This window comes from Dryobates pubescens, chromosome 28 (genome assembly GCF_014839835.1).
Source record: "Dryobates pubescens isolate bDryPub1 chromosome 28, bDryPub1.pri, whole genome shotgun sequence".
NCBI lineage: Eukaryota > Metazoa > Chordata > Aves > Piciformes > Picidae > Dryobates > Dryobates pubescens.
In genome coordinates this window covers 2622093-2645756 of record NC_071639.1, presented here as the reverse complement: position 1 = coordinate 2645756, position 23664 = coordinate 2622093, and the positions used below count along the sequence as shown (strand labels likewise).

Sequence of the window (23664 nt, the reverse complement as noted above, 5' to 3'; positions counted from 1 at the left end):
TGGCCAAGGACAGCACAAGGGGCACTGGGGGCAAGCTGGAGCAGAGGAGGTGCCAGGGGAACAGGAGGGGAAACTTTGTTCCTGTGAGGGTGCTGAGCCCTGGAGGAGGCTGCCCAGAGAGGTTGTGGTGTCTCCTGCACCCTACCTGGATGTGTTCCTGTGTGACCTGTCCTGCCAGACCCTGATCAGGCAGGGGGTTTGGACTGGATGAGCTTTCAAGGTCCCTTCCAACCCCTAACACTCTGTGAATCTCTGAAATTCCCTGCCAGTGGGACAAGTGTCTGTAGTGAATAACAGCAGAGTGTGGAAAAAGGCTGTAAGAGTAGAGAAAAGGACAACTGGGAGACATTAAACACTGTGACTCAGACTCCCTCTGTAGCTCAGGAGGCGTTTGGAATGTTCAGTCAGAGGAACTGATGATGCTGCATCATGAGCTTAGTTCTTCAGTTGTCCTCTTTCTTGGTTTTCTTCCTAATCCTGTTGTGCTGGGCTCTGCTGGAGACAGGACATTGAACCAGGGTAGATCTGAATCAGCATAGCCAGCAAGTCAAGGGAGGTGATTCTCCCCCTCTGCTCCACTCTGCTGAGACCACAGCTGGAGCTCTGGGGCCAGTTCTGGAGCCTCTGTGCCAGGAAGGATCTGGAGGTGCTGGAAGGTGTCCAGAGAAGGGCCACAAGGAGAAGCAGAGGGCTGGAGCTGCTCTGCTGTGAGCACAGACTGAGGGAGTTGGGGTTGTGCAGGCTGGAGAGGAGAAGGCTCCCAGGAGACCTCATTGTGGCCTTCCAGGATCTGCAGGGGGCTCCAAGAAAGCTGGGGAGGGACTTCTGAGGGTGTCAGGGAGGGATAGGACTGGGGGGATGGAAAAAAATCAGAAATGGGTAGATGGAGATTGGCTGTGAGGAAGAAGTTGTTGCCCATGAGGGTGGTGAGAGCCTGGCACAGGCTGCCCAGGGAGGTGGTGGCAGCCTCCTGCCTGGAGGTGTTCGCAGCCAGGCTGGAGGTGGCTGTGAGCAACCTGCTGCAGTGTGAGGTGTCCCTGCCCATGGCAGGGGGTTGGGACTGGCTGAGCCTTGAGGTGCCTTCCAACCCTGACAATTCTCTGATTCTATGAGATCTTTGGTGTCACAAAAGGGCTCTTCTGAATTAAAATATAAATAGTCAGGCACTGGAACAAGATGCCCAAGGAGGTGGTTAGGTTGGAGATGAGGAAAAAGATCTTTGCTGCAAGAGTGGTCAGGGTTTGGCACAGGCTGCCCAGGGAGGTGGTGGAGTCCCCATCCCTGGAGGTGTTCAAGAAATGTGTGGCCATGGCACTTGGTGCCATAGTTTGATGGCCATGGTGGTGTTGGGTTGGTGGTTGGACTGGATGATCTGGGAGGGCTTTTCCAACCCAAACCATTCTGTGATTCTATGGCATTGAGGACTGTGTTCATTGGAAGAGTTCCCAGATGGGATTCCAGAATCTTTGGAGGGTAAAGGCCATGTTAGTGTATTGATTGAAAATCACAGCATCACCAGGAAGAGACCTCAAAGATCATCAAGGCCAACCTGGCACCACAGACCTCATGACTAAACCATGGCACCAAGTGCCACATCCAATCCCTTTTTGATCACCTCCAGGGATGGGGACTCCACCACCTCCCTGGGCAGCACATCCCAATGACCAATGACTCTCTCGGTGAAGAACTTTCTCCTCACCTCCAGCCTAAACCTCCCCTGGCACAGCTTGAGACTGTGTCCTCTTGTTCTGGTGCTGGTTGCTTGAGAGAAGAGACCAACCCCTTCCTGGCTACAGCTGTCCTGACCAACAAGTGCAAGGTTGTGAAGTCAGATGAGGAAAGAAAGTGTGCTGTGGAAAAACACAGGGATGTCTCATTGAGAAGGTCATAAGGAAACCATTTGAAGTCTGATTTCTAGTTGAACAGCTTCATGTTTTTCTTCTTCTAATCCTCACTGCTTAGTCCTGATTCATGACAAATGTTCCCAAAGTCCTCTAAACTCCCTTATTCTCTGTTCAAGGAGTAGGAACAGCTTAGTTGGATGCTCTTCAAGTTGCTTCTGAGTGTTTCTAGGGAGAAATTAATGATTTCATCACAGATGTTGAGAGGAGGAGAAATCATTCCAGGGTAATTAATTTTGCTGGTGTAGAATTCTCCCTTCAGCTTCATTTTGAAACTGCCCAGGCTTAATTGGGAATCACAGACTCACAGAATCAACCAGCTGGGAAAAGACCTCAGAGATCATCAAGTCCAACCTAGCACCTATCACCTAACACCTCCTGACAACTAAACCATGGCTCCAAGTGCCACATCCAAGCCTTTCTTCAACACCTCCAGGGATGGGGACTCCACCACCTCCCTGGGCAGCACATTCCAGCGGCCAATTCCTCTTGCTGGGAAGAACTTTCTCCTCACCTCCAGCCTAAACCTCCCCTGGCACAGCTGGAGACTGTGTCCTCTTGTTCTGGTGCTGGGTGCTTGGGAGAAGAGACCAAGCCCCACCTGGCTCCAACCTCCCTTCAGGGAGTTGCAGAGAGCAAGAAGGTCTCCCCTGAGCCTCCTCTTCTCCAGGCTAAGCAACCCCAGCTCCCTCAGCCTCTCCTCACAGGGCTGTGCTCCAGACCCCTCCCCAGCCTCCTTGCCCTTCTCTGGACACCTTCAAGTCTCTCAATGTCCTTCTGAAACTGAGGAGCCCAGAACTGGACACAGGACTCAAGGTGTGGCCTAAGCAGTGCTGAGCACAGGGCACAATGACCTCCCTGCTCCTGCTGGCCACACTGTTTCTGATGCAGGCCAGGATGCCCTTGGCCTTCTTGGCCCCCTGGGCACACTGCTGGCTCCTATTCAGCTCATGTTCAGCTATTGTCCACCACTACCCCCAGGTCCCTTTCTGCCTGGCTGCTCTCCTTCCTGACCTCAGTGTCTTGGTGGTGTCCATGTTTGAACAAGGGCCACACCTCACCCAGGACATAGCTGCATTTCAGTAGTTATGAGAATTTATCCAAGTGTGTGTTTCAAACTGAAACTGGGAACCATTTGAACAGAAGCTTGAAAGAGTCTTGGTGGAAGTCATCATGTCTGCTGGTTTGCTGGTGCTGCTGGCAGATGGTCAATGAAAGCTTTCAAAGAGAGTCTGTCCTGTTTACCGTGAGTCACAGAACGCAGCAGCTCGGTAGGGATCCTTGATCCTAGGGATCCTGGTCTGGTCCAACCCCCCTGCAGTCAGCAGGGACACCTCCCACCAGCCCAGGTTGTTCATGGTCTCATCCAGCCTGGACTTGAGCACCTCCAGGAGGAGGCAGCCACAGCCTCCCTGGGCAACCTGTGCCAGTGTCTCACCACCCTCACTCTCAAGGATTTCTCCCTCATCTCCAGTCTCAATCTCCCCTCTCCCAGCTCAAAGCCATTGTCTCTCATCCTGTCACTCCCAGCCCTTGTCTGAAGTCCCTCCCCAGCTCTCCTGGAGCCCCTTCAGGTACTGGAAGGCTGCTCTAAGTTCTCCCTGGAGCCTTATCTCCAGGCTGAACAGCCCCAACTCTCCCAGCCTGTCCCCATAGGGGAGGTTCTCCAACCCTCTGATCATCTTGGTGGCCTCCTCTGGACCATTATCCTGGAGGCAATAACAGCGCACCTGGAGGATGGCCAAGGGCTCAGGTCCAGCCAACATGGATTTAGGAAGGGCAGGTCCTGCCTCTCCAACCTGATCTCCTTCTATGATCCCGTCTGGTGGACGTGGGGAGGCCTGTGGATGTAGTCTATCTGGACTTCAGCAAGGCCTTTGACACCGTCCCCCACAGTAAACTGCTGGCTAAGCTGTCAGCTCGTGGCTTGGACCACAACACTGTGTGCTGGGTTAGGAACTGGCTGGAGGCTGAGCCCAGAGAGTGGTGGTGAATGGTGCCACAGCCAGCTGGCAGCCAGGCACCAGTGGTGTGCCCCAGGGATCGGTGCTGGGCCCTGTGCTCTTTAACATCTTCACTGATGATCTGGATGAGGGGGTTGAGTCAGTCATCAGCAAGTTTGCAGATGACACCAAGTTGGGAACAGATGTTGGTCAGTTAGAGGGTAGAAAGGCTCTGCAGAGGGACCTTGACCAACTGGACAGATGGGCAGAGTCCAGTGGGATGGCATTTAATAAGTCCAAGTGCCAGGGGCTGCACTTTGGCCACGGCAACCCCATGCAGAGCTACAGGCTGGGGTCAGAGTGGCTGAGAGCTGTCAAACAGAGAGGGACCTGGGGGTGCTGATTGACACCCGCCTAAACATGAGCCAGCAGTGTGCCCAGGTGGCCAAGAGGGCCAATGGCATCCTGGCCTGTATTAGGAATAGTGTGGCCAGCAGGAGCAGGGAGGTCATTGTGCCCTGTACTCTGCATTGGTTAGGCCACACCTTGAGTACTGTGTCCAGTTCTGAGCCCCTCAGTTTAAGAAGGACATCGAGACACTTGAAGGTGTCCAGAGAAGGGCAACAAGGCTGGGGAGAGGCCTTGAGCACAGCCCTGTGAGGAGAGGCTGAGGGAGCTGGGGTTGCTTAGCCTGGAGAAGAGAAGGATCAGAGGTGACCTCATTGCCCTCTATAACTACCTGAAAGGTGGTTGTAGACAGGAGGGGGTTGGTCTCTTCTCCCAGGCAACCAGCACCAGAACAAGGGGACACAGTCTCAAGCTGTGCCAGGGGAGGTTTAGACTCGAGGTGAGGAGAAAGTTCTTCACTGAGCGAGTCGTTCGTCATTGGGATGTGCTGCCCAGGGAGGTGGTGGAGTCGCCGTCCCTGGAGGTGTTCAAGGGGAGATTGGACGTGGCACTTGGTGCCATGGTCTAGTTGTGAGGTCTGTTGCAACAGGTTGGACTTGATGATCCTTGGGGTCTCTTCCAGCCTTGGTTATACTGTGATACTGTGATACTGTGATCTCCAATAGTCCCAGGTCCTTCTTGTGCTGGAGGCCCCAGAGGTGGATACGGTGCTGCAGATGGGGTCTCATCAGAGCAGTGCTGAAGGGGCAGGATCCCCTCTCTTGTTGTGCAGCCCAGGACACCATTAGCCTTCTGGGTTTGGTATTTTGCATTGTAATTCTGTAAAGCTGCCACCCCAAGGCAGTGGAGTTTCTCTCCAACAAGGTCTTAAGACTAAATTTGTTGTTTTAAAATATATAGAAATCGAATACATGGCAGCTTTTCATCAGCTCTGCCATCTGGGTTCAAGCTCTGCCTGTGATTCACACTACTGAATCCCTGTGGGCCCTTCTTCTTTGAAGGGAGGAGGGGGAGGAGTGAAAAAACCACTCAGACAAAAGGTATTTCCCTTCTCATGAGTAAATAGTATGCAAAGAAGTCTGCCCCTGTGCTCAGCACTGCTTAGGCCACACCTGGAGTCCTGTGTCCAGTTCTGGGCTCATCAGTTTCAGAAGGACATTGAGAGACTTGAAGGTGTCCAGAGAAGGGCAAGGAGGCTGGGGAGGGGTCTGGAGCACAGCCCTGGGAGGAGAGGCTGAGGGAGCTGGGGTTGCTTAGCCTGCAGAAGAGGAGGCTCAGGGGAGACCTTCTTGCTCTCTGCAACTCCCTGAAGGGAGGTTGTAGCCAGGTGGGGGTTGGTCTCTTCTCCCAGGCAGCCAGCAGCAGAACAAGAGGACACAGTCTCAAGCTGTGCCAGGGGATGTTTAGGCTGGGTGTTAGAATACATAGAATACATAGAATACATAGAATAAACCAGGTTGGAAGAGACCTTCAAGATCATCACGTCCAACCCATCAACCAATCCAACACCACCCAAACAACTAACCCACAGCACCAAGTACCCCGTCAAGTCTTCTCCTAAAAACCTCCAGTGATGGGGACTCCACCACCTCCCCAGGCAGCCCATTCCAATGTGCAATCACTCTTTCTGTATAGAACTTTTTTCTAACATGCAGCCTGAATCTCCCCTGGCGCAGCCTGAGACTGTGTCCTCTTGTTCTGGTACTGCTTGCCTGGGAGAAGAGACCAACATCCGTCTGTCTACAACCTCCCTTCAGGTAGTTGTAGAGAGTAATAAGTTCTTCCCAGCAAGAGGAATTGGCGCTTGGGATGTGCTGCCCAGGGAGGTGGTGGAGTCCCCATCCCTGGAGGTGTAGAAGAAGAGCCTGGATGAGGCCCTTGGTGCCATGGTTTAGTTGATTAGATGGTCTTGAGTGACAGGTTGAACTTGCTGATCTGTGAGGTGTTTTCCACCCTTCTTGATTGTATGGTTCTGTGATTAGGCAGTGTTCTTAGCTGTGCTTTCTCTTGGAAAGCTCTGTCAGTTTTCACTGAACCTTGTGCCACCATCCCCAGGCTTCTTTTGAAGTTTCCTCTCCACACATGCTCACCTCTCTGGTTTTTCACTGGGGACTTGGAGAGTTTGCTCTCTCTAGACATGTGTGCTGCTTGCAGCCAGATGTTTCTCATTCAGCAGCTCCTTCTTGATTCCTCTGGGCTTACAATCTTACATCTTTTGTTTGTATCCTCTCTCTTTATTCCTTTTGTTTCCAGCCAACTACCTCCTTGGATTTTTTCCCTGGTAGTCAGGAGCAAGGTTGGGCCAGAGCCCAAAGTGACAGTGTTGTTATGGTATCAGGAGGATGTAGCAACAGGAGAAGAGGCAATGGCCTCAAGTTGCACCAGGGGAGGTTTAGGTTGGATATGAGAAGGAACAGGTATGAGCTGGAACCTGCACGGTTCCACCTCAACATGAGGAGAAACTTTGTCACTGTGAGGGTGCTGGAGCCCTGCTGCAGGCTGCCCAGGCAGGTTGTGGAGTCTCTGGAGACTTTCAAGACCTACCTGGGTGCATTCCTGTGTGGCCTGCCCTAGGTAACCCTGCTTTGGCAGGGGGGTTGGACTGGGTGATTTCCAGAGGCCCCTTCCAACCCCTACCATTCTGTGGTTCTATGATTCTGTGCCAGTGGAAGGGTTCATCAAAGGCTGGCACAGGCTGCCCAGGGAGGTGGTTGACTCCTCATCCCTGGAGGTGTTTCAGAGGGGCAGAGATGTGGTGCTGAGGGACATGGTTTAGCAGCAGCCTTGATAGACTCAGACAATGTTTGGACTTGGTGATCTTCAAGGTGCTTTCCAGCTGGAACAGTTCTGTGATCCTGCATCAGCTGTTCCAGGAGATGCCATGGTAGAAGCCTGGAGATGCAAGATGTAACTCATAGTTGCTCCTAGCAGAGTGGCTCCCACTGCTTTTATGTGCCTGTGGATAGTGTGGGAGCAGGATGCTGGATGTGATGAGGCTTGAGGTTTCCTTGTTAGTAGTGACAATGAGCAGGCTAACAGTATCAGCCAGGCAGGGCAAGCCAGCAGGTGTGCAGTAGTCTTCTATCCAGCACCTGCAAAAAGTGCAGGAGAGAATACAGAATGCAGAATTAACCAGGTTGGAAAAGACCTCAGAGATCATCAAGTCCAACCTGTCACCCATGACTATCTAATCAACTAAACCATGGCACCAAGCACCCCATCCAGGCTCTTCCTAAACACCTCCAGCGATGGTGACTCCACCACCTCCCTGGGCAGCACATTCCAGTTGCCAATCTCTCTTGCTGGGAAGAATTTCTTCCTAACATCCAGTCCTCCTCTGGCACAGCTTGAGACTGTGTCCTCTTGTTCTGCTGCTGGTTGCCAGGGAGAAGAGACCAACCCTCACCTGGCTACAGCCTCCCTGCAGGGAGTTGGAGAGAGCAAGAAGGTCTCCCCTGAGCCTCCTCTTCTGCAGGCTAAGCAACCCCAGCTCCCTCAGCCTCTCCTCACAGGGCTGTGCTCCAGACCCCTCCCCAGCCTCCTTGCCCTTCTCTGGACACCTTCAAGTCTCTCAATGTCCTTCTGAAACTGAGGAGCCCAGAACTGGACACAGGACTCAAGGTGTGGCCTAAGCAGTGCTGAGCACAGGGCACAAGGACTTCCCTGCTCCTGCTGGCCACACTCTTCCTGGTAGAGGCCAGGATGCCATTGGCCTTCTTGGCCACCTGGGCACACTGCAGGCTCATGTTCAGCCTACTATCAACTGCTATCCCCAGGTCCCTCACTGCCAGACCACTCTTCAGCCCCTCTGACCCCAGCCTGCCTGCAGTTGTTGTGGCCAATGTGCAGCCCCTGGCACTTGGATGTGTTCAATCTCCTGCCCTTGGACTCTGCCCATCTGCCCAGCCTGTTGAGGTCCCTCTGCAGAGCTCTCCTACCCTCTAACAGATCAACTCCTGCCCCCAGCTTGCTGTCAGCTGCAAATTTACTGCTGATGGACTCAATGTCCTCCTCCAGATCATCAAAAAAGATACTAAAGAGGATGGGACCCAGCACTGCTCCCTGGGGCACACCACTGGTGCCTGGCTGCCAGCTGGCTGTGGCACCATTCACCACCACTCTCTGGGCTCCAGCCAGCTCCTAACCCAGTGCATTGCTCCTGCTTTGTGGGGGCAGCAGATTTTCTGTCTGTGCTCTGGGTGTGAGTGAGTGAGTGCCAGCTGGCACCCGGAGTGCAGCTGTCTGCCCAGCCCAGGGGTAGTTTGATCATGCTCAGTGCTAGCAAGTGGCTGGATGGGCTGGCCCCTCACTCTGAGGAGGTGCCCAACATGCCCACTGCTCAGAGCAAGTCATTCTCTTGCTGATTTGAATGCCCCACACACTTGGCTCAGCATCTGAACATTCTTTTTAGCATCCTGGCCTGCAATAAAAATGCTCCAATTAAAATGTAACACTTCAGAATACAAGAAGATTAATGGCTTCCTTCCTTCCTCCCCCTAGGTGCTCATTACCAATATTTTGCTCTACCTGCCATTCCTCTTGCAGGCCTCTGCCAGCAGCAACCCTTTAGCAGCCCATCTGTTTTATTCTGGTGGTCCACAGCTAATGTATGCCACCAGCAGCTAAAAGGACAGGAGGGGAGGAAGATGGTTTCCTTCTGTTGCATTGCCCTTGATGCTGCAGTTGGGGTCAGGAAGGCTCTTAATGAACAAGCCACAGAGCACAGCTGCCCAGAAGCTTCTTGGCAGAAGAGAAAGGGGGAAAATCTTTGCAGGAAGCAGGAGGTGTGTGCAGGGTGGAGGTGTGTGCAGAGGGGAGGTGTGTGCACAGGGGAGATGTGTGCACAGGGGTGGTGTGTGCACAGGGGAGGTGTGTGCAGAGTGGATGTGTCCCTGAAAAAACCACAGAGATGCTGAGCAGTGTTCCCAGAGGTGGCAAAGATTCTCCTGAGGGGCCAGGTGAAAACTGTTGCAACCCAGGAAATTGCTCCAACCTGCTGGGAGCCAGACTCAGAGGGAATGGTGCAGTGTGGAAGGAGATCATGGGAAAGGGGAGGATGCTCACAAATGCTTGTTATGTCTCCTGTAGCTCTTGGAGGTTTCAGTGAGAGGATTCTGCCCCTCTGCTCTGCTCTAGTGACACTCCACCTGCATCCAGTCCTGCTGCCCCCAGCACAAAAAAGATGTGGAACTGCTGGAGGGGGTCCAGAGGAGGCCACAAAGATGCTCAGAGGGCTGGAGACCCTGTGGGGACAGGCTGAGGGAACTGGGCATGTTCAGCCTGGAGAAGAGAAGGCTCCAGGCAGACCTCAGAGCAGCCTTCCAGTACCTGAAGGGGCTCCAGGAGAGCTGGGGAGGGACTTTTGACAAGGGTGAGGGCCAATGGCTTTGAGCTGGGAGAGACTGAGACTGGAAATGAGGAAGGAATTCTTGAGGGTGAGGGTGGTGAGACACTGGAAGAGGTTGCCCAGGGAGGTGGTGGAAGCTTCATTCCTGAGGGTGTTCGAGGCCAGCCTCAAGCAACCTGGGCTGGTGGGAGGTGTCCCTGCCCATGGCAGGGGGCTTGGAACTGATCTTTAAGCTCCCTTCCAACCCAAACCATTCTAGGATCTAATTGGGAAATCGACTTGCTAAAGAGACTCCGCTTTGCATTCCCAAAGGCCTTTGCTGCCTGCAGTGCTGTTTGCTGGTGTAACCATGGCAGCATTGCTGTCATCCAATGGCTTATGGCTTGAGTAATTCTGTTTTCAGATCCACACTTCTCTAATTAATGGAAGGCCCAGCGCTGATGACCCCTCCCAGGTGCTGCTGGAGTTCACCTCCGCTCGCTTCATTCGCCTGAGGTTCCAGAGGATTCGGACTCTGAATGCTGACTTAATGATGTTTGCACACAAGGACCCCAAGGAGATCGACCCCATCGTGACCAGGAGGGTAAGTTCTGGCAGGACAGCAGAAATGCACATGCAGAAGTTCCCTCACACCTGTAAATGCTCTGCTTCCACTGTTTGCTAGAGGAAGTGACAGGATGTGGCTATCTGCCAGAATCCTGAAGTTAGAGGCTTAGAATCACAGAAGCATAGAATCAGTGAGGGTGGAAAAGACCTCAGAGATCAGCAAGTCCAACCTGTCACCCAACACCTCATGACTTCTAAACCATGGCACCAAGTGCCAGGTCTCTCTCCACAGGATATTGTTCTCTTCCCTGCTTTGTTATCTCCACTAGCAAATTCATCTTTTCTCCTTCAAGCTGTTATTAGCCTGGTGGTGTTTAGCCTGGAGAAGAGGAGGCTCAGGGGAGACCTTCTTGCTCTCTACAACTCCCTGAAGGGAGGTTGTAGCCAGGTGGGGGTTGGTCTCTTCTCCCAGGCAGCCAGCACCACAACAAGGGGACACAGTCTCAAGCTGTGCCAGGGGAGGTTTAGGCTGGGGGTTAGGATGAAGTTCTTCCCAGCAAGAGAGATTGGCCACTGGAATGTGCTGCCCAGGGAGGTGGTGGAGTCCCCATCCCTGGAGGTGTTTAGGAAGAGCCTGGATAAGGCACTTGGTGCCATGGTTTAATTGATTAGATGGTGCTGGGTGATAGGTTGGACTCAATGATCTCAAAGGTCTTTTCCAACCTGGTTAATGCTATTCTATTCTATTCTATTCTATTCTATTCTATTCTATTCTATACTACACTATTCTATTCTATTCTTCTCCTGTTCTATTCCATCCTATCCTATCCTATCCTATCCTATCCTATCCTATCCTATCCTATCCTATCCTATCCTATCCTTCTCTATTCTATTCTTATTCTATTCTATTCTATTCTATTCTATTCTATTCTATTCTATTCTATTCTATTCTGTTCTGTTCTGTTCTGTTCTGTTCTGTTCTATTCTTCTCTATTCTATTCTATTCTCCAGCCTTTCTCTCTCCTGCTCAGTCTGTGCTGTGTCTAAGTTGCCATGGCTCTTGTGACTTCAAACAAGTGGAACTGTGCCACTCTATCCCCTTGCTTTCCCTAAGCCTGGGTCTGTTGATCAAGACCCAGCTTGGATTACACTGCCTGCTCAAACCCCCCCTAGTCAAACTAGGGCCTGGCAGTTTTGCCACCACAAATGAATGCTGCATTTTGGCAGCTGCATATTTTTTGCACTCCACTGAGCAGTTCCATCTCTGTTTTGTCTTGCAGTATTACTACTCCATAAAGGACATCTCTGTTGGAGGCATGTGCATATGTTCAGGCCATGCCAAGGCGTGCCCACTGGATCCAGCCACCAATGTATGTATTTGGGGTGGGGGTGTGGGGGTGTATTAAGTTATACTTATTGATATTAGTTTAATTTTTATTCTGTTGAGCCTGGGTTTAATGTGTTCTGCAGAACAGCACATCTGAGGAGTGGCTGTGGGAACTGGTTGGGGTGGTTTAGTCTGAAGAAAAGGATTCAAGGGACAGGGATCTGCTGGAGAGGGTCCAGCAGAGGGCTACAAGGATGATCAGGGGACTGGAGTGCTGCCTGGGGAGGAGAGGCTGAGAGCCCTGGGGTTGTTCAGTCTGGAAAAGAGAAGACTGAGAGAGGATTTAATCAATGTTTATCAATAGCTGAGGGCTGGGGGTCAGGAGGGAGGGGACAGGGACAGGCTCTGCTCACTTGCTCCCTGGGATAGGACAAGGAGCAATGGATGTAAGCTGCAGCACAGGAGGCTCCACCTCAAAACAAGGAGGAACTTCTTCCCTGTGAGGGTCCCAGAGCCCTGGAGCAGGCTGCCTAGAGAGGTTGTGGGATCTCCTTCTCTGGAGCCTTCCCAGCCCTGTCTGGATGTGTTCCTGTGTGACCTGTGCTGGATTCTCTGCTCCTGCTCTGGCGGCGGGGGTTGGACTGGAAGGTTTTCAGAGGTCCCTTCCAACCCCTAACATCCTGTGAGCTGTGATCTTGTGAAAGGAGGCTAAGGGGAGACCTTGTTGCCTCCTGGGAAAGAAGGGACTCTCCTCTTCTGAGGAGCAGCTGAGGGAGTTGGGGTTGTTTAGCCTGGAGAAGAGGAGGCTGAAGGTCTCCCCCACTGCTCTCTGCAACTCCCCCAAAAGAGGTTGGAGCCAGGTGGGGTTGGTCTCTGCTCCCTAGTAACAAGTGATAGGACTGGGAGGAATGGAACAAAACTAGAAATGGGGAGATTGAGATCTCCAGCAGAGGGCTGGAGCTGCTCTGCTGTGAGGAAAGACTGAGAGAGTTGGGGTTGCGCAGGCTGGAGAGGAGAAGGCTCCCAGGAGACCTAATTGTGGCCTTGCAGGATCCAAAGGGGCTCCAAGAAAGCTGGGGAGGGACTTTTGAGGGTGTCAGGGAGGACTGGGGGGGATGGAGCACAACTAGAAATGGGGAGATTGAGATTGGCTGTGAGGAAGAAGTTGTTCCCCAGGAGGGTGGTGAGAGCCTGGCACAGGTTGCCCAGGGAGGTGGTGGCAGCCTCCTGCCTGGAGGTGTTTGCAGCCAGGCTGGAGGTGGCTGTGAGCAACCTGCTGGAGTGTGAGGTGTCCCTGCCCATGGCAGGGGGGTTAGGACTGGATGCTCTTTGAGGTCCCTTCCAGCCCTGACAATTCTTTGTCAAGAGGAAATGGGCTCAACTTGCCCCAGGGGAAGTTTAGGTTGAATATTAGAAGAAACTTCTTCAGTTAAAGGGTTCTCAAAGACTGGAACAGGCTCCCCAGGGAGGTGGTTGAGTCCCCATGCTTGGAGGTGTTTCAAAGAGGCAAAGATGATGTGCTGAGGGACATGGTTGAGCTTCACACTTGATAGCATTAGAGAATGGTTGGGCTGGATGATCTTAAAGGTCTGTTCCAGTCAGAAGAATTCTATGATTCTATTCCTTCTTCATGGGGTGGAACATGAGGGAAAAAATAACCCTGATATTCCTCAGGATTCTGTGAGCTTATGTCTGCTCTTCTCCTAGGAGAACAGTCAGAAGCAGTGCCAGGATGGAACAGTGCTAGCAGCCAGGATAATAAGCATTCATACAATGGCAGTGGAGGCCTCTATGAAGCAGAATCAGAGGTTCCAGATAATTCAGGCCATATTGGAAGTGTCCTAGGAGCAAGAGATTTGGATTGCCTGCTGTAGCTGTAGAGAGGAGCACTACCAGTCAGTCAGTCCTTCCTTTCCTTCTGGTTGTTAATCAAGGTGCTTCCTACATGACTGTCAAGTATTTAATTGATCCTTGCAAACAGATTATGGCTCTGGAATGGGATGGTAACAGTGCAGGAAATCTTAATTGAGTCATCAGTCAAGCTAGAAAACCATGAGCTCTTTAGAATGGCTTCCAGCCTGTAGCTTGCTTTTATGTACCATTAATAAACACATCACCAATATAACTGATACACTGAAATACAGTTTGTTCCTGGTGGTACAAGTGTGTGCTCACATCATCACTAATGCAGCATTTCCAGGCTGCTGGCCTTGCTAATGTGCCACAAGCATTGAACCATAGAACTGGTGACATTAGAAGAGACATCTGAGATCAGAAGAGATCTCTGAGATCATCAAGTCCAACCTCTCCCCCAGAGCTCACCTCCCCAGCCCTGCTGCTGAGCCACCGCCACTACCCCACAGCCCTCAGCACCACATCCATGCAGCTCTGAACCCCCTCCAGGGATGGGGACTGCAGCACCTCCCTGGGCAGCCTGGGACAGTGCCTGAGAGCCCTTGCTGGGAAGAGATTGTTCCTAACATCCAACCTGAAACTTCCCTGGTACAACTTGAGGCTGGTTCTTCTTGTCCTTTGCTTGTTGTATGTCAGAAGAGAGCAACCCCCACCTGGCTCCAACCTTCCTTTCAGGAAGTTATAGAGAGCAATGAGGTCTCCCTTCAGCCTCCACTTTTGAAGACCAAACACTCCCAGTTCCCTCAGCCATTCCTCACAACACTTACATCCTAGGCCCTTCACCCTTCAATGTCCTTCTTGAAGTGAGAGCTTCAAAGCTGACTTTAGTGTCCAGGTGTGGCCAGTGTGGGACCTCTTCTTACAGCATTCACTTAAGAAGGAGCTTTGTAGGATTTAACAGGAAATCTCTTTTGTGTAGGACATTCAACCATTGTACAGGAACTGAGACAAAAACCAATGGAAGAAATCTGACAGAGATTGTGAAAATGCCATAGAATCATAGAATCAGCCAGGTTGGAAAAGACCTCAGAGATCACCAAGTCCAACCTAGCACCTAATACCTAACACCTCCTGACAACTAAACCATGGCTCCAAGTGCCACAGCCAAGCCTTCCTTGAACACCTCCAGGGGTGGGGACTCCACCACCTCCCTGGGCAGCACATTCCAGTGGCCAATTCCTCTTGCTGGGAAGAACTTTCTCCTCACCTCCAGCCTAAACCTCCCCTGACACAGCTGGAGACTGTGTCCTCTTGTTCTGGTGCTGGGTGCCTGGGAGAAGAGACCAACCTGGCTACAACCTCCCCTCAGGTAGTTGCAGAGAGCAATAAGGTCTCCCCTGAGCCTCCTCTTGTCCAGGTGAAACAACCCCAACTCTAAGCAGTTTCCAGGGATGCTTGCAAAGATTTTCCAGACCCCTTCCTTTAATCCTTCTAAGCTTTCCCTCTGCTGGCTTGTTGTATAGCAACTGGGGAGCTGTTGCTTCAGGTGGCCTCACTTAGCAAACTGCAGCATTGTCTCAGTGCCAGCTGTTAGAACTGGGCCTACCTCCCAGAAGAAGTGCTGTGATGGTGGCATCCTGCACTTCAGCTGCTGGATCCAATGAAGGCATTTTGACAAGTGTGGTGTCTTGTTTTGCAGGATGACAAATATGTGTTTGCATTCTGACCAGAGTGAAAAGCATCCTAAGTGAAACAGCTCAAGGCTTCAGGGGACTTGGAGCATTTGGATTTTAGCTCTCCAGGGATGCTCTTTGGGCTGAGCCACACCAAAATACATGGGATTTGGCTTACAAGCATCATGCCTGTGCTGGCTGGCAACACAATGAACCTTTCCCCAAGCATCACAAAGCATAAACTTGCTTGAATTTGCAGCCTTGCTTCTCTGAAGCATACCTTAACTTAATCTTAATAGAGGATTCAAGCTGTGTCCTGCAAGGCACAGAATTCCTGCAGGCTGCTTTGACCTCAGATGGCTGCCCAGGGACCACAGAGAATTCCCTCCACTGGATAACTACTGCACAGGCAGTTTCTGCTCCTCATTTCTCCAAGCTGCAGTTTCTTTCCTCTTTCCCAAGCTGGTCCTGTGGCTCAGAGTTTGAGTGTTCCCTGCAGTGATATTTCCATGCTGGGACTAAGCTAAGGTGGTCTGCTGAGGAAGTGAGAAGTGACTGAAAGGCTTAGTCCTGCTCTCTTCTCTGAGATCACTGCTGTGATGCCTCACATAGAATGAATTATGTAGTGAAGAAAGAAAAGGGCTACAGAGATGCTGAGGGTGCTGGAACATCTCTCTTGTGAGGAAAGGCTGAGAGAATTTGAGGTGTTTCTCCTGGAGAAGAGCAGACTGAAGGGGATCTCATCAATGCTGATCAATACTTAAAGGATGGGTATCAGGAGGATGGGGCCAGGCTTTGTTCAGTGGTGTTCAGAGACAGGACAAGGGGTAAAGGGCACAAACTTGAACATCAGAAGTTCAATCTAAACATGAGGAGGAACTTCTTTAAGGGTGACAGAGCACTGGAGCAGGCTGCCCTGTGATTCTGTGAGTCCGCACTACATAGGACAGAGTGGCTGAGAGCAGCCAGGCAGAAAGGGACCTGGGGGTACTGGTTGATAGTAGGCTGAACATGAGCCAGCATGAGGAGGAACTTCTGCAGTTTAAGGGTGACAGAGTACTGGAGCAGGCTGGCCAGAATGGTGGAGGAGTCTCCACCTCTGAAGTCATTCTGCACAGGGAGATGGTGGAGTCACCGTCCCTGGAGGTGTTCAAGAGGGGATTGGATGTGGCACTTGGTGCCATGGTCTAGTCGTGAGGTCTGTTGGGACAGGTTGGACTGGATGATCCTTGGGGTCTCTTCCAACCTTAGCTATACTGTGATACTGTGATACTGTGAAAACCTGCCTGAACCTGAACCTGCTCCTGTGTGACCTTCTCTAGGCCAACCTGACGTGGCAGGGAGCTTGGAGCCAGTGATCTCCAAAGGCCCCTTCCACCCCCTAGCATTCTGTGACTCTGTGAAGGTTACATGGTGAGTGACTCATCCAGCTAAAAACCAAAGGAATAATGCTAAAGTTAAAAGAAAAGCCAAATGTTATTGGGTGAGTCACCAGAATTGATTTCACTTTGCAGCTGCAGGATTGCTGCACGGAAGGGAAGGGTGGAGAATGGCGCACTCCTGGTGTAAGCCAGCTCTCAGGACAGCTTTCCTGGCATGTGGAGCTGGATCTGAGGGCTACCAGCACTTTGCTGTGTTGGGGAACTTTCCTTCTCCCACCCTTCTTTCTTTAGCCAGTTGGGATGAGATTCACAGAATCACAGAACATTAGGGGCTGGAAGGGACCTCCATAGCTCATCCAGTCCAAGCCCCCTGCCAGAGCAGGGTCACCCAGAGCAGGTCACACAGGGACACATCCAGGCAGGTCTTGAATATCTCCAGAGAGGGAGACTCCACAACCCCCCTGGGCAGCCTGCTCCAGGCCTCTCTCACCCTCACAGGGAAAACATTTTTCCTCATATTTCCATGGCACTTCCTCTGCCTCAGCTTCCAGCACTGCCCCTTGTGCTGGCATTGGGCATCCCCCAGCAGAGCCTGGCTCCAGCCTCTGGGCACTCACCCTTTGCACATTTATAAACACTGATGAGGTCACCTCTCAGTCTCCTACAAGCTCCAGAGCCCTCAGCTCCCTCAGGCTCTGCTCCTAAGGAAGATGTTCCTTCATTATCTTTGCTGGACTCTCTCAAGCAGTTCCCTGAGGTCCTTCTTGACCTCAGGGGCCCAGAACTGGACACAATATTCCAGATGTGGCCTCTCTAGGGCAGAGCAGAGGAGGAGGTGAACCTCTCTTGACCTATTGGTCACAGCCTTTCTAATCCACCCCAGAATGGCCTTGGCCTTCCTGGCCCCAAGAGCACATTGCTGGCTCATGGTCATCCTCCTGTGTTCTTGGATTCTCCTCAGGTTCCCTGGCCAGTTATCTTCTTTTGCATCGTGGCTGTTATCTGAACGAGATCTACAAGTTAAAGACAACTCTGTTGTCTCCTACTTGGGGAATGCAGGACTGTGCTGGGCTGAACACTCCCCCCAACACAAAATTGCCAGACCAGCTCAGGTGAAAGCAAATGAAGCCTCATTCACAAGCACAACTACAATCTAAAATATGGAATGCAGTGAACATGAGCCAGCAGTGTGCCCAGGCAGCCAAGAAGGCCAAGGGCATCCTGGCCTGCATCAGGAAGAGTGTGGCCAGCAGGAGCAGGGAAGTCCTTGTGCCCTGTGCTCAGCACTGCTTAGGCCACACCTGGAGTCCTGTGTCCAGTTCTGGGCTCCTCAGCTCAAGAAGGACATTGAGAGACTTGAAGGTGTCCAGAGAAGGGCAAGGAGGCTGGGGAGGGGTCTGGAGCACAGCCCTGTGAGGAGAGGCTGAGGGAGCTGGGGTTGCTTAGCCTGGAGAAGAGGAGGCTCAGGGGAGACCTTCTTGCTCTCTGCAACTCCCTGAAGGGAGGTTGGAGCCAGGTGGGGGTTGGTCTCTTCTCCCAGGCACCCAGCAGCAGAACAAGAGGACACAGTCTCAGGCTGCACCAGGGGAAGTTTAGGCTGGAGGTGAGGAGAAAGTTCTTCCCAGAGAGAGTTGTTAGCCACTGGAATGTGCTGCCCAGGGAGGTGGTGGAGTCCCCATCCCTGGAGGTGTTCAAGAGGGGATTGGATGTGGCACTTGGTGCCATGGTCTAGTCATGAGGTCTGTGGTGACAGCTTGGATTGGATGATCTTTGAGGTCTCTTCCAGCCTTGGTGGTTCTGTGACTCTGTGCATATGTACCAAATATACAATATTTACATATATGTACAATTTATGAACAGCACAAGAACCCCCCTGGACAAAACCAGGGGTTTACCAACAGCTTCCTCCTCCCTGCTCCCTCCCTACCCTGTACAAGGTAAAAGAGAGATGAGCAGAGAGTGGCTTGGTAGGACTTGGCCACAACAAAGAGATGCAGCCAAGGTCAGCAAAGGCAGCAGCAGCAGCACCCAGAGCGAAGGAGCTGAGAAGGGAGAGAGTTAGTTTGCCAAACTAACTTTAGGTTGAATCCCAGCCCCATGGGGTTATTCTGACCTTATCATTGTTTGCCTTTTGCATCCAATGGTGATTTATGTGCATTCTACCACTTTCTCCTCAAGCTCTACAGGAAATGTTCCAGGCACAGCCTAAACCTACCACAAGGACACATCCATGAACCAAACTGAACGAACAGAGGGACCGCAGAGTAAACCCTTGATGTTTCCATCAGTGGAACTGCAGTTGCAGGTTTTGCACATGGGCAGGATCTTCACATCACCACACTGAGTGAATCTTTGTTTTCCTTTCCCATTAGAAATCTGTCTGCCAGTGTGAGCACAACACCTGTGGAGAGACGTGTGACCGCTGCTGCCCCGGCTTCCACCAGCGGCCCTGGCAAGCTGGCACCTTCCTGGAGAAGCACGAATGTGAACGTGAGTTGGGGGTGGCACAGAGCAGAAACCTCCCTGCTGGTGGCAGCTGAAATCACATCCTCATACAATCACAGAATCAACCAGGTTGGAACAGACCTCAGAGATCATCAAGTCCAACCTATCACCTAATACCTAACACCTCCTGACAACTAAACCATGGCTCCAAGTGCCACATCCAAGCCTTTCTTCAGCACCTCCAGGGATGGGGACTCCACCACCTCCCTGGGCAGCACATTCCAGTGGCTAACAACTCTCTCTGGGAAGAACTTTCTCCTCACCTCCAGCCTAAACCTCCCCTGGTACAGCTGGAGACTGTGTCCTCTTGTTCTGCTGCTGGCTGCCTGGCAGAAGAGACCAACCCCCAGCTGGCTACAACCTCCCTTCAGGGAGTTGCAGAGAGCAATAAGGTCTCCCCTGAGCCTCCTCTTCTGCAGGCTAAGCAACCCCAGCTCCCTCAGCCTCTCCTCACAGGGCTGTGCTCCAGACCCCTCCCCAGCCTCCTTGCCCTTCTCTGGACACCTTCAAGTCTCTCAATGTCCTTCTTGAGCTGAGGAGCCCAGAAGTGGACACAGGACTCCAGGTGTGGCCTAAGCAGTGCTGAGCACACAGGGGCAGGCTTCTTTGCATACTATTTACTCATGAGAAGGGAAATACCTTTTGTCTGAGTGGTTTTTTTCACTCCACCCCCTCCTTCCTTCAAAGAAGAAGGGCCCACAGAGATTCAGTAGTCTGAATCACAGGCAGATGAACCCAGGTGGCAGAGCTGATGAAAAGCTGCCATGTATTTGATTTCTACATTTTTAAAAAGAACAAGTTTAGTCTTAAGTCCAACCTCTCACCCAGCACCATCTAATCAACTCAACCATGGCACCAAGCACCCCATCCCCAACCTCTCACCCAGCACCATCTAATCAACTCAACCATGGCACCAAGCACCCCATCCCCAACCTCTCACCCAGCACCATCTAATCAACTAAACCATGGCACCAAGCACCCCATCCCCAACCTCTCACCCAGCACCATCTAATCAACTCAACCATGGCACCAAGCACCCCATCCCCAACCTCTCACCCAGCACCATCTAATCAACTCAACCATGGCACCAAGCACCCCATCCCCAACCTCTCACCCAGCACCATCTAATCAACTCAACCATGGCACCAAGCTCCCCATCCAGTCTCTTCCTAAGCACCTCCAGGGATGGGGACTCCACCACCTCCCTGGGCAGCACATTCCAATCTCACTTGCAAGGAAGAATTTCTTCCTAACCTCCAGCCTAAACCTCCCCTGGTGCAGCTTGAGATCTTGGAGGGTCCCTTCCAGCCTGCTGCATTCCCTGGTCCTGGGCTGCACTGTCGGTTCCCCTGTAGGCAGCACCAAAGGGGGAGCGTTGAAGAGCTCTTTGGATGAGCTGAGCAGAGGACAGGCTCTCCGAAGCTGGGAAATGCTTTCTAAACGGCGCGTTCTCTTTCAGCTTGCAACTGCCACGGGAAGACCGAGGAGTGCTACTACGACCAGGGTGTGGCGGAGCGAAGGCAGAGCTTGAACGTGCAGGGGGAGTACGTCGGGGGCGGGGTGTGTGTGAACTGCACCAACCACACCGGCGGCATCAACTGCCAGACCTGCCTCGATGGCTACTTCCGACCCCAGGGGGTAAGCGCTCCTGCTCTCGCCTCGCCCTGCGCTGGCTGCTCAAGCCACCGCTGCAGCGCAAGCAGTTAAGGCAGGTCTCCTCCCTCTCTGCTCTGCCCTGCCCTGCTGAGACCACATCTGCGATGCTGTGTCCAGTTCTGGGCTCCCCAGTTCAAGAGAGGCGGAGACCTGCTGCAGAGAGTCCAACAAACAGCTACAAGGATGAGGAAGGGACTTGGAGCTAGATAGACTCATAGAATCATAGAATCAATGAGGCTGGAAGAGACCTCAAAGATCATGATCCTTGTGGTCCCTTCCAACCCTGATTGATACTATGATACTATGATGTTATGACTTGAGCCACAACAACCCCATGCAGTGCTGCAGGCTGGGGTCTGAGTGGCTGGAGAGCAGTCTGGCAGAAAGGGACCTGGGGGTAGCAGTTGAGAGTAGGCTGAACAGGAGCCAGCAGTGTGCTCAGGGGGCCAAGAAGGCCAAGGGCATCCTGGCCTGCATCAGGAAGAGTGTGGCCAGCAGGAGCAGGGAAGTCCTTGTGCCCTGTGCTCAGCACTGCTTAGGCCACACCTGGAGTCCTGTGTCCAGTTCTGGGCTCCTCAGTTTCAGAAGGACATTGAGAGACTTGAAGGTGTCCAGAGAAGGGCAAGGAGGCTGGGGAGGGGTCTGGAGCACAGCCCTGTGAGGAGAGGCTGAGGGAGCTGGGGTTGCTTAGCCTGCAGAAGAGGAGGCTCAGGGGAGACCTTCTTGCTCTCTCCAACTCCCTGAAGGGAGGTTGTAGCCAGGTGGGAATTGGTCTGTTCTCCCAGGCACCCAGCATCAGAACAAGAGGACACAGTCTCAAGCTGTGCCAGGGGAGGTTTAGGCTGGATGTTAGGAAGAAGTTCTTCACAGAAAGAGAGATTGGCCATTGGAATGTGCTGCCCAGGGAGTCACCATCACTGGAGGTGTTTAGGAAGAGACTGGATGGGGTGCTTGGTGCCATGGTTTAGTTGATTAGATGGTGCTGGGTGCTAGGTTGGACTTAATGATCTCAAAGGTCTTTTCCAACCTGGTTAATTCAATTCACTTCAATTGAATTCAATGCAATTCAATGCAATTCAATGCAATTCAATGCAATTCTATTCTATTCTATTCTATTCTATTGTAAAGGCTGAGAGCCCTGAGGCTGTTTATTCTGGAGAAGAGAAGGCTGAGAGGAGTCTTACTAGTATCTATAAATATCTGAGGGATGGGTGTCAAGAGGAAGGGGACAGGCTCCTTCCAGTAACACCCAGTATTAGGACAAGCAATAATGCTTATCAGCCTCACCCTGAGGAGAAACTTCTTTACTATGAGGGTGCTGGAGCCCTGGATATTGTGGAGTCTCCTTCTCTGGAGACTTTCAAAGCCGACCTGGATGTGTGGCCTGCCCTGGGTGATCCTGCTTTGGCAGGGGGCTTGGACCTGATGATCTCTGGAGGGACCCAACCCTACCATTCTGTGAGTCTGTGTAAAAGGAGATTGACACCCTGAGGACTGCCATTTTCTGAGGGTTCCCTTCCAGTCCTGCCAGTTGCTCCTCACAGCTGGAAGCCTCTGGAGTGAAGGCTGACCGCCAGAGGGAAGGGAATTGTGGTGATACGAAGGGATGAACTTGAGGTCAGGGCCTCCAGCTTGGCTTTCACATTTCATTTCAAAGAGGATGTGGTCCTGTAAACAGCACATTTGCCTCAGTAATGGAATTCAAGCTCTGCTGCCAGAGATCAAAGCACTGTTGCTGTATTTGATAGTGTGGAAAGAGAGTCTGTAATTTATTTTTGTTTTAGAGGTAACAGAGGATTAATAAGCACTGAAGTTCTGTAGTGTCTCATGACTGCCTTTCATTTCAGTGCAGCAGGGATTGTTCCCCCTGTTTCATCACACAAGGCTCTATTTTCATCTCAGCTGAAGCTGTCAGCAGATGAATCCTGCGTTAGGTTGTGTTGCCAGAGTGGGCTGTGCCTGTGCTTTAGGCTCCTGCACTGCTCCTGTGCTGAGATGCCTGATGTTTTGACTCCATGGTTTCTCTGGGTAAATCATGGCCTTGAGTCTGGTTTTCAGTCCTCAGACACAGAGAACAGCAGCAAATGGCAGTAATTCCATTCTCCCTGCCATGCTGGGAGCTTTAGAGCTGGAGGAGCCCTGGCCTCTTCAACAGCAGGAGGCTTGATTTCTCCTCTGAATCAGGTTATTATCATAGACTCACAGAATGGCTTAGATTGGAAGGGACCTCAGACATCACCTTATTCCAACCTCCCTGACATGGGCAGGGACGCCTCTCAACTAGCCCAGGTTGCTGAAGGCCTCATCCAGCCTGGCCTTGAACATCTCCAGGGATGTGACATCGACAGCCTCCCTGGGCAACCTGCTCCAGTGTCTCACCACCCTCATACGAGAGAGCTTTGTGAACTCCAGTCTAACCCTGCTCTGCCTCAGCTCCAAACCATTCCCCCTTGGCCTGGCTCCAGACACCCTCAGGAAAAGTCTCTCTGCAGCCTTCCTGCAGGATCCCTTCAGGTCCTGGCAGGCAGCTCTGAGGTCCCTCTGGAGCCTTCTCCTCTGCAGGCTGCACAGCCCCAGCCCCCTCAGCCTGTGCTCACAGCAGAGCTGCTCCAGCTCTGGGAGCATCTTTGTGGCCTCCTCTGGACTCACTCCAGCAGCCCTGTGTCCTTCTGCCTGGGACACCAGAACTGGTGGCAGGATTGGAAGTGGGGTCTGAGCAGAGTCAAGGGGCAGAATCCCCTCTCTTGCCCTGCTGCCCCCACTCCTCTGGCTGCAGCCTAGTTTACTCTTTACCTTCTGGGCTGCATGGTGATGAGGTCTTTCCCAACCTTAATGCTTCTTTGATTCTGTGATTCCAGTAGGGACTTTACAGATGAGTATCTGTAGTCTGTGTACATGCCTGGCCCACAGAAAACTTCTGCTTGACATTCCCAGGGGGATATTAGGCTGAGGTTTAAGTGTGGTTGAGGCAACCCTTTTGAGAGCAAGAGGAAATTGTTCCATTGGCTGCTGCTCACTTTTCCTCACTCACTCTTCAGTTAGTGACTCACCTCTGTTGGGTTTGTGAGCCCTGTTGACCAGAACAGCTGAACTGTTTGTCACTGCTACTTCAGCTGGTGGAT

General features: G+C 52.2%; 1 protein-coding gene across 1 annotated transcript in view; it reads left to right on the top strand.

Annotated features, from left to right (window-relative positions):
- The window catches only part of LOC104304326 (laminin subunit alpha-2), a 94342-nt gene that overhangs the window by 55722 nt on the left and 14956 nt on the right, over nt 1–23664 (top strand). Inside the window, exons 4-7 of the mRNA XM_054173982.1 lie at nt 10003–10182; nt 11426–11515; nt 18754–18871; nt 20346–20524. Coding sequence (XP_054029957.1) covers nt 10003–10182; nt 11426–11515; nt 18754–18871; nt 20346–20524 — 567 coding nt within the window. The remainder of the gene's footprint in view (nt 1–10002; nt 10183–11425; nt 11516–18753; nt 18872–20345; nt 20525–23664) is intronic.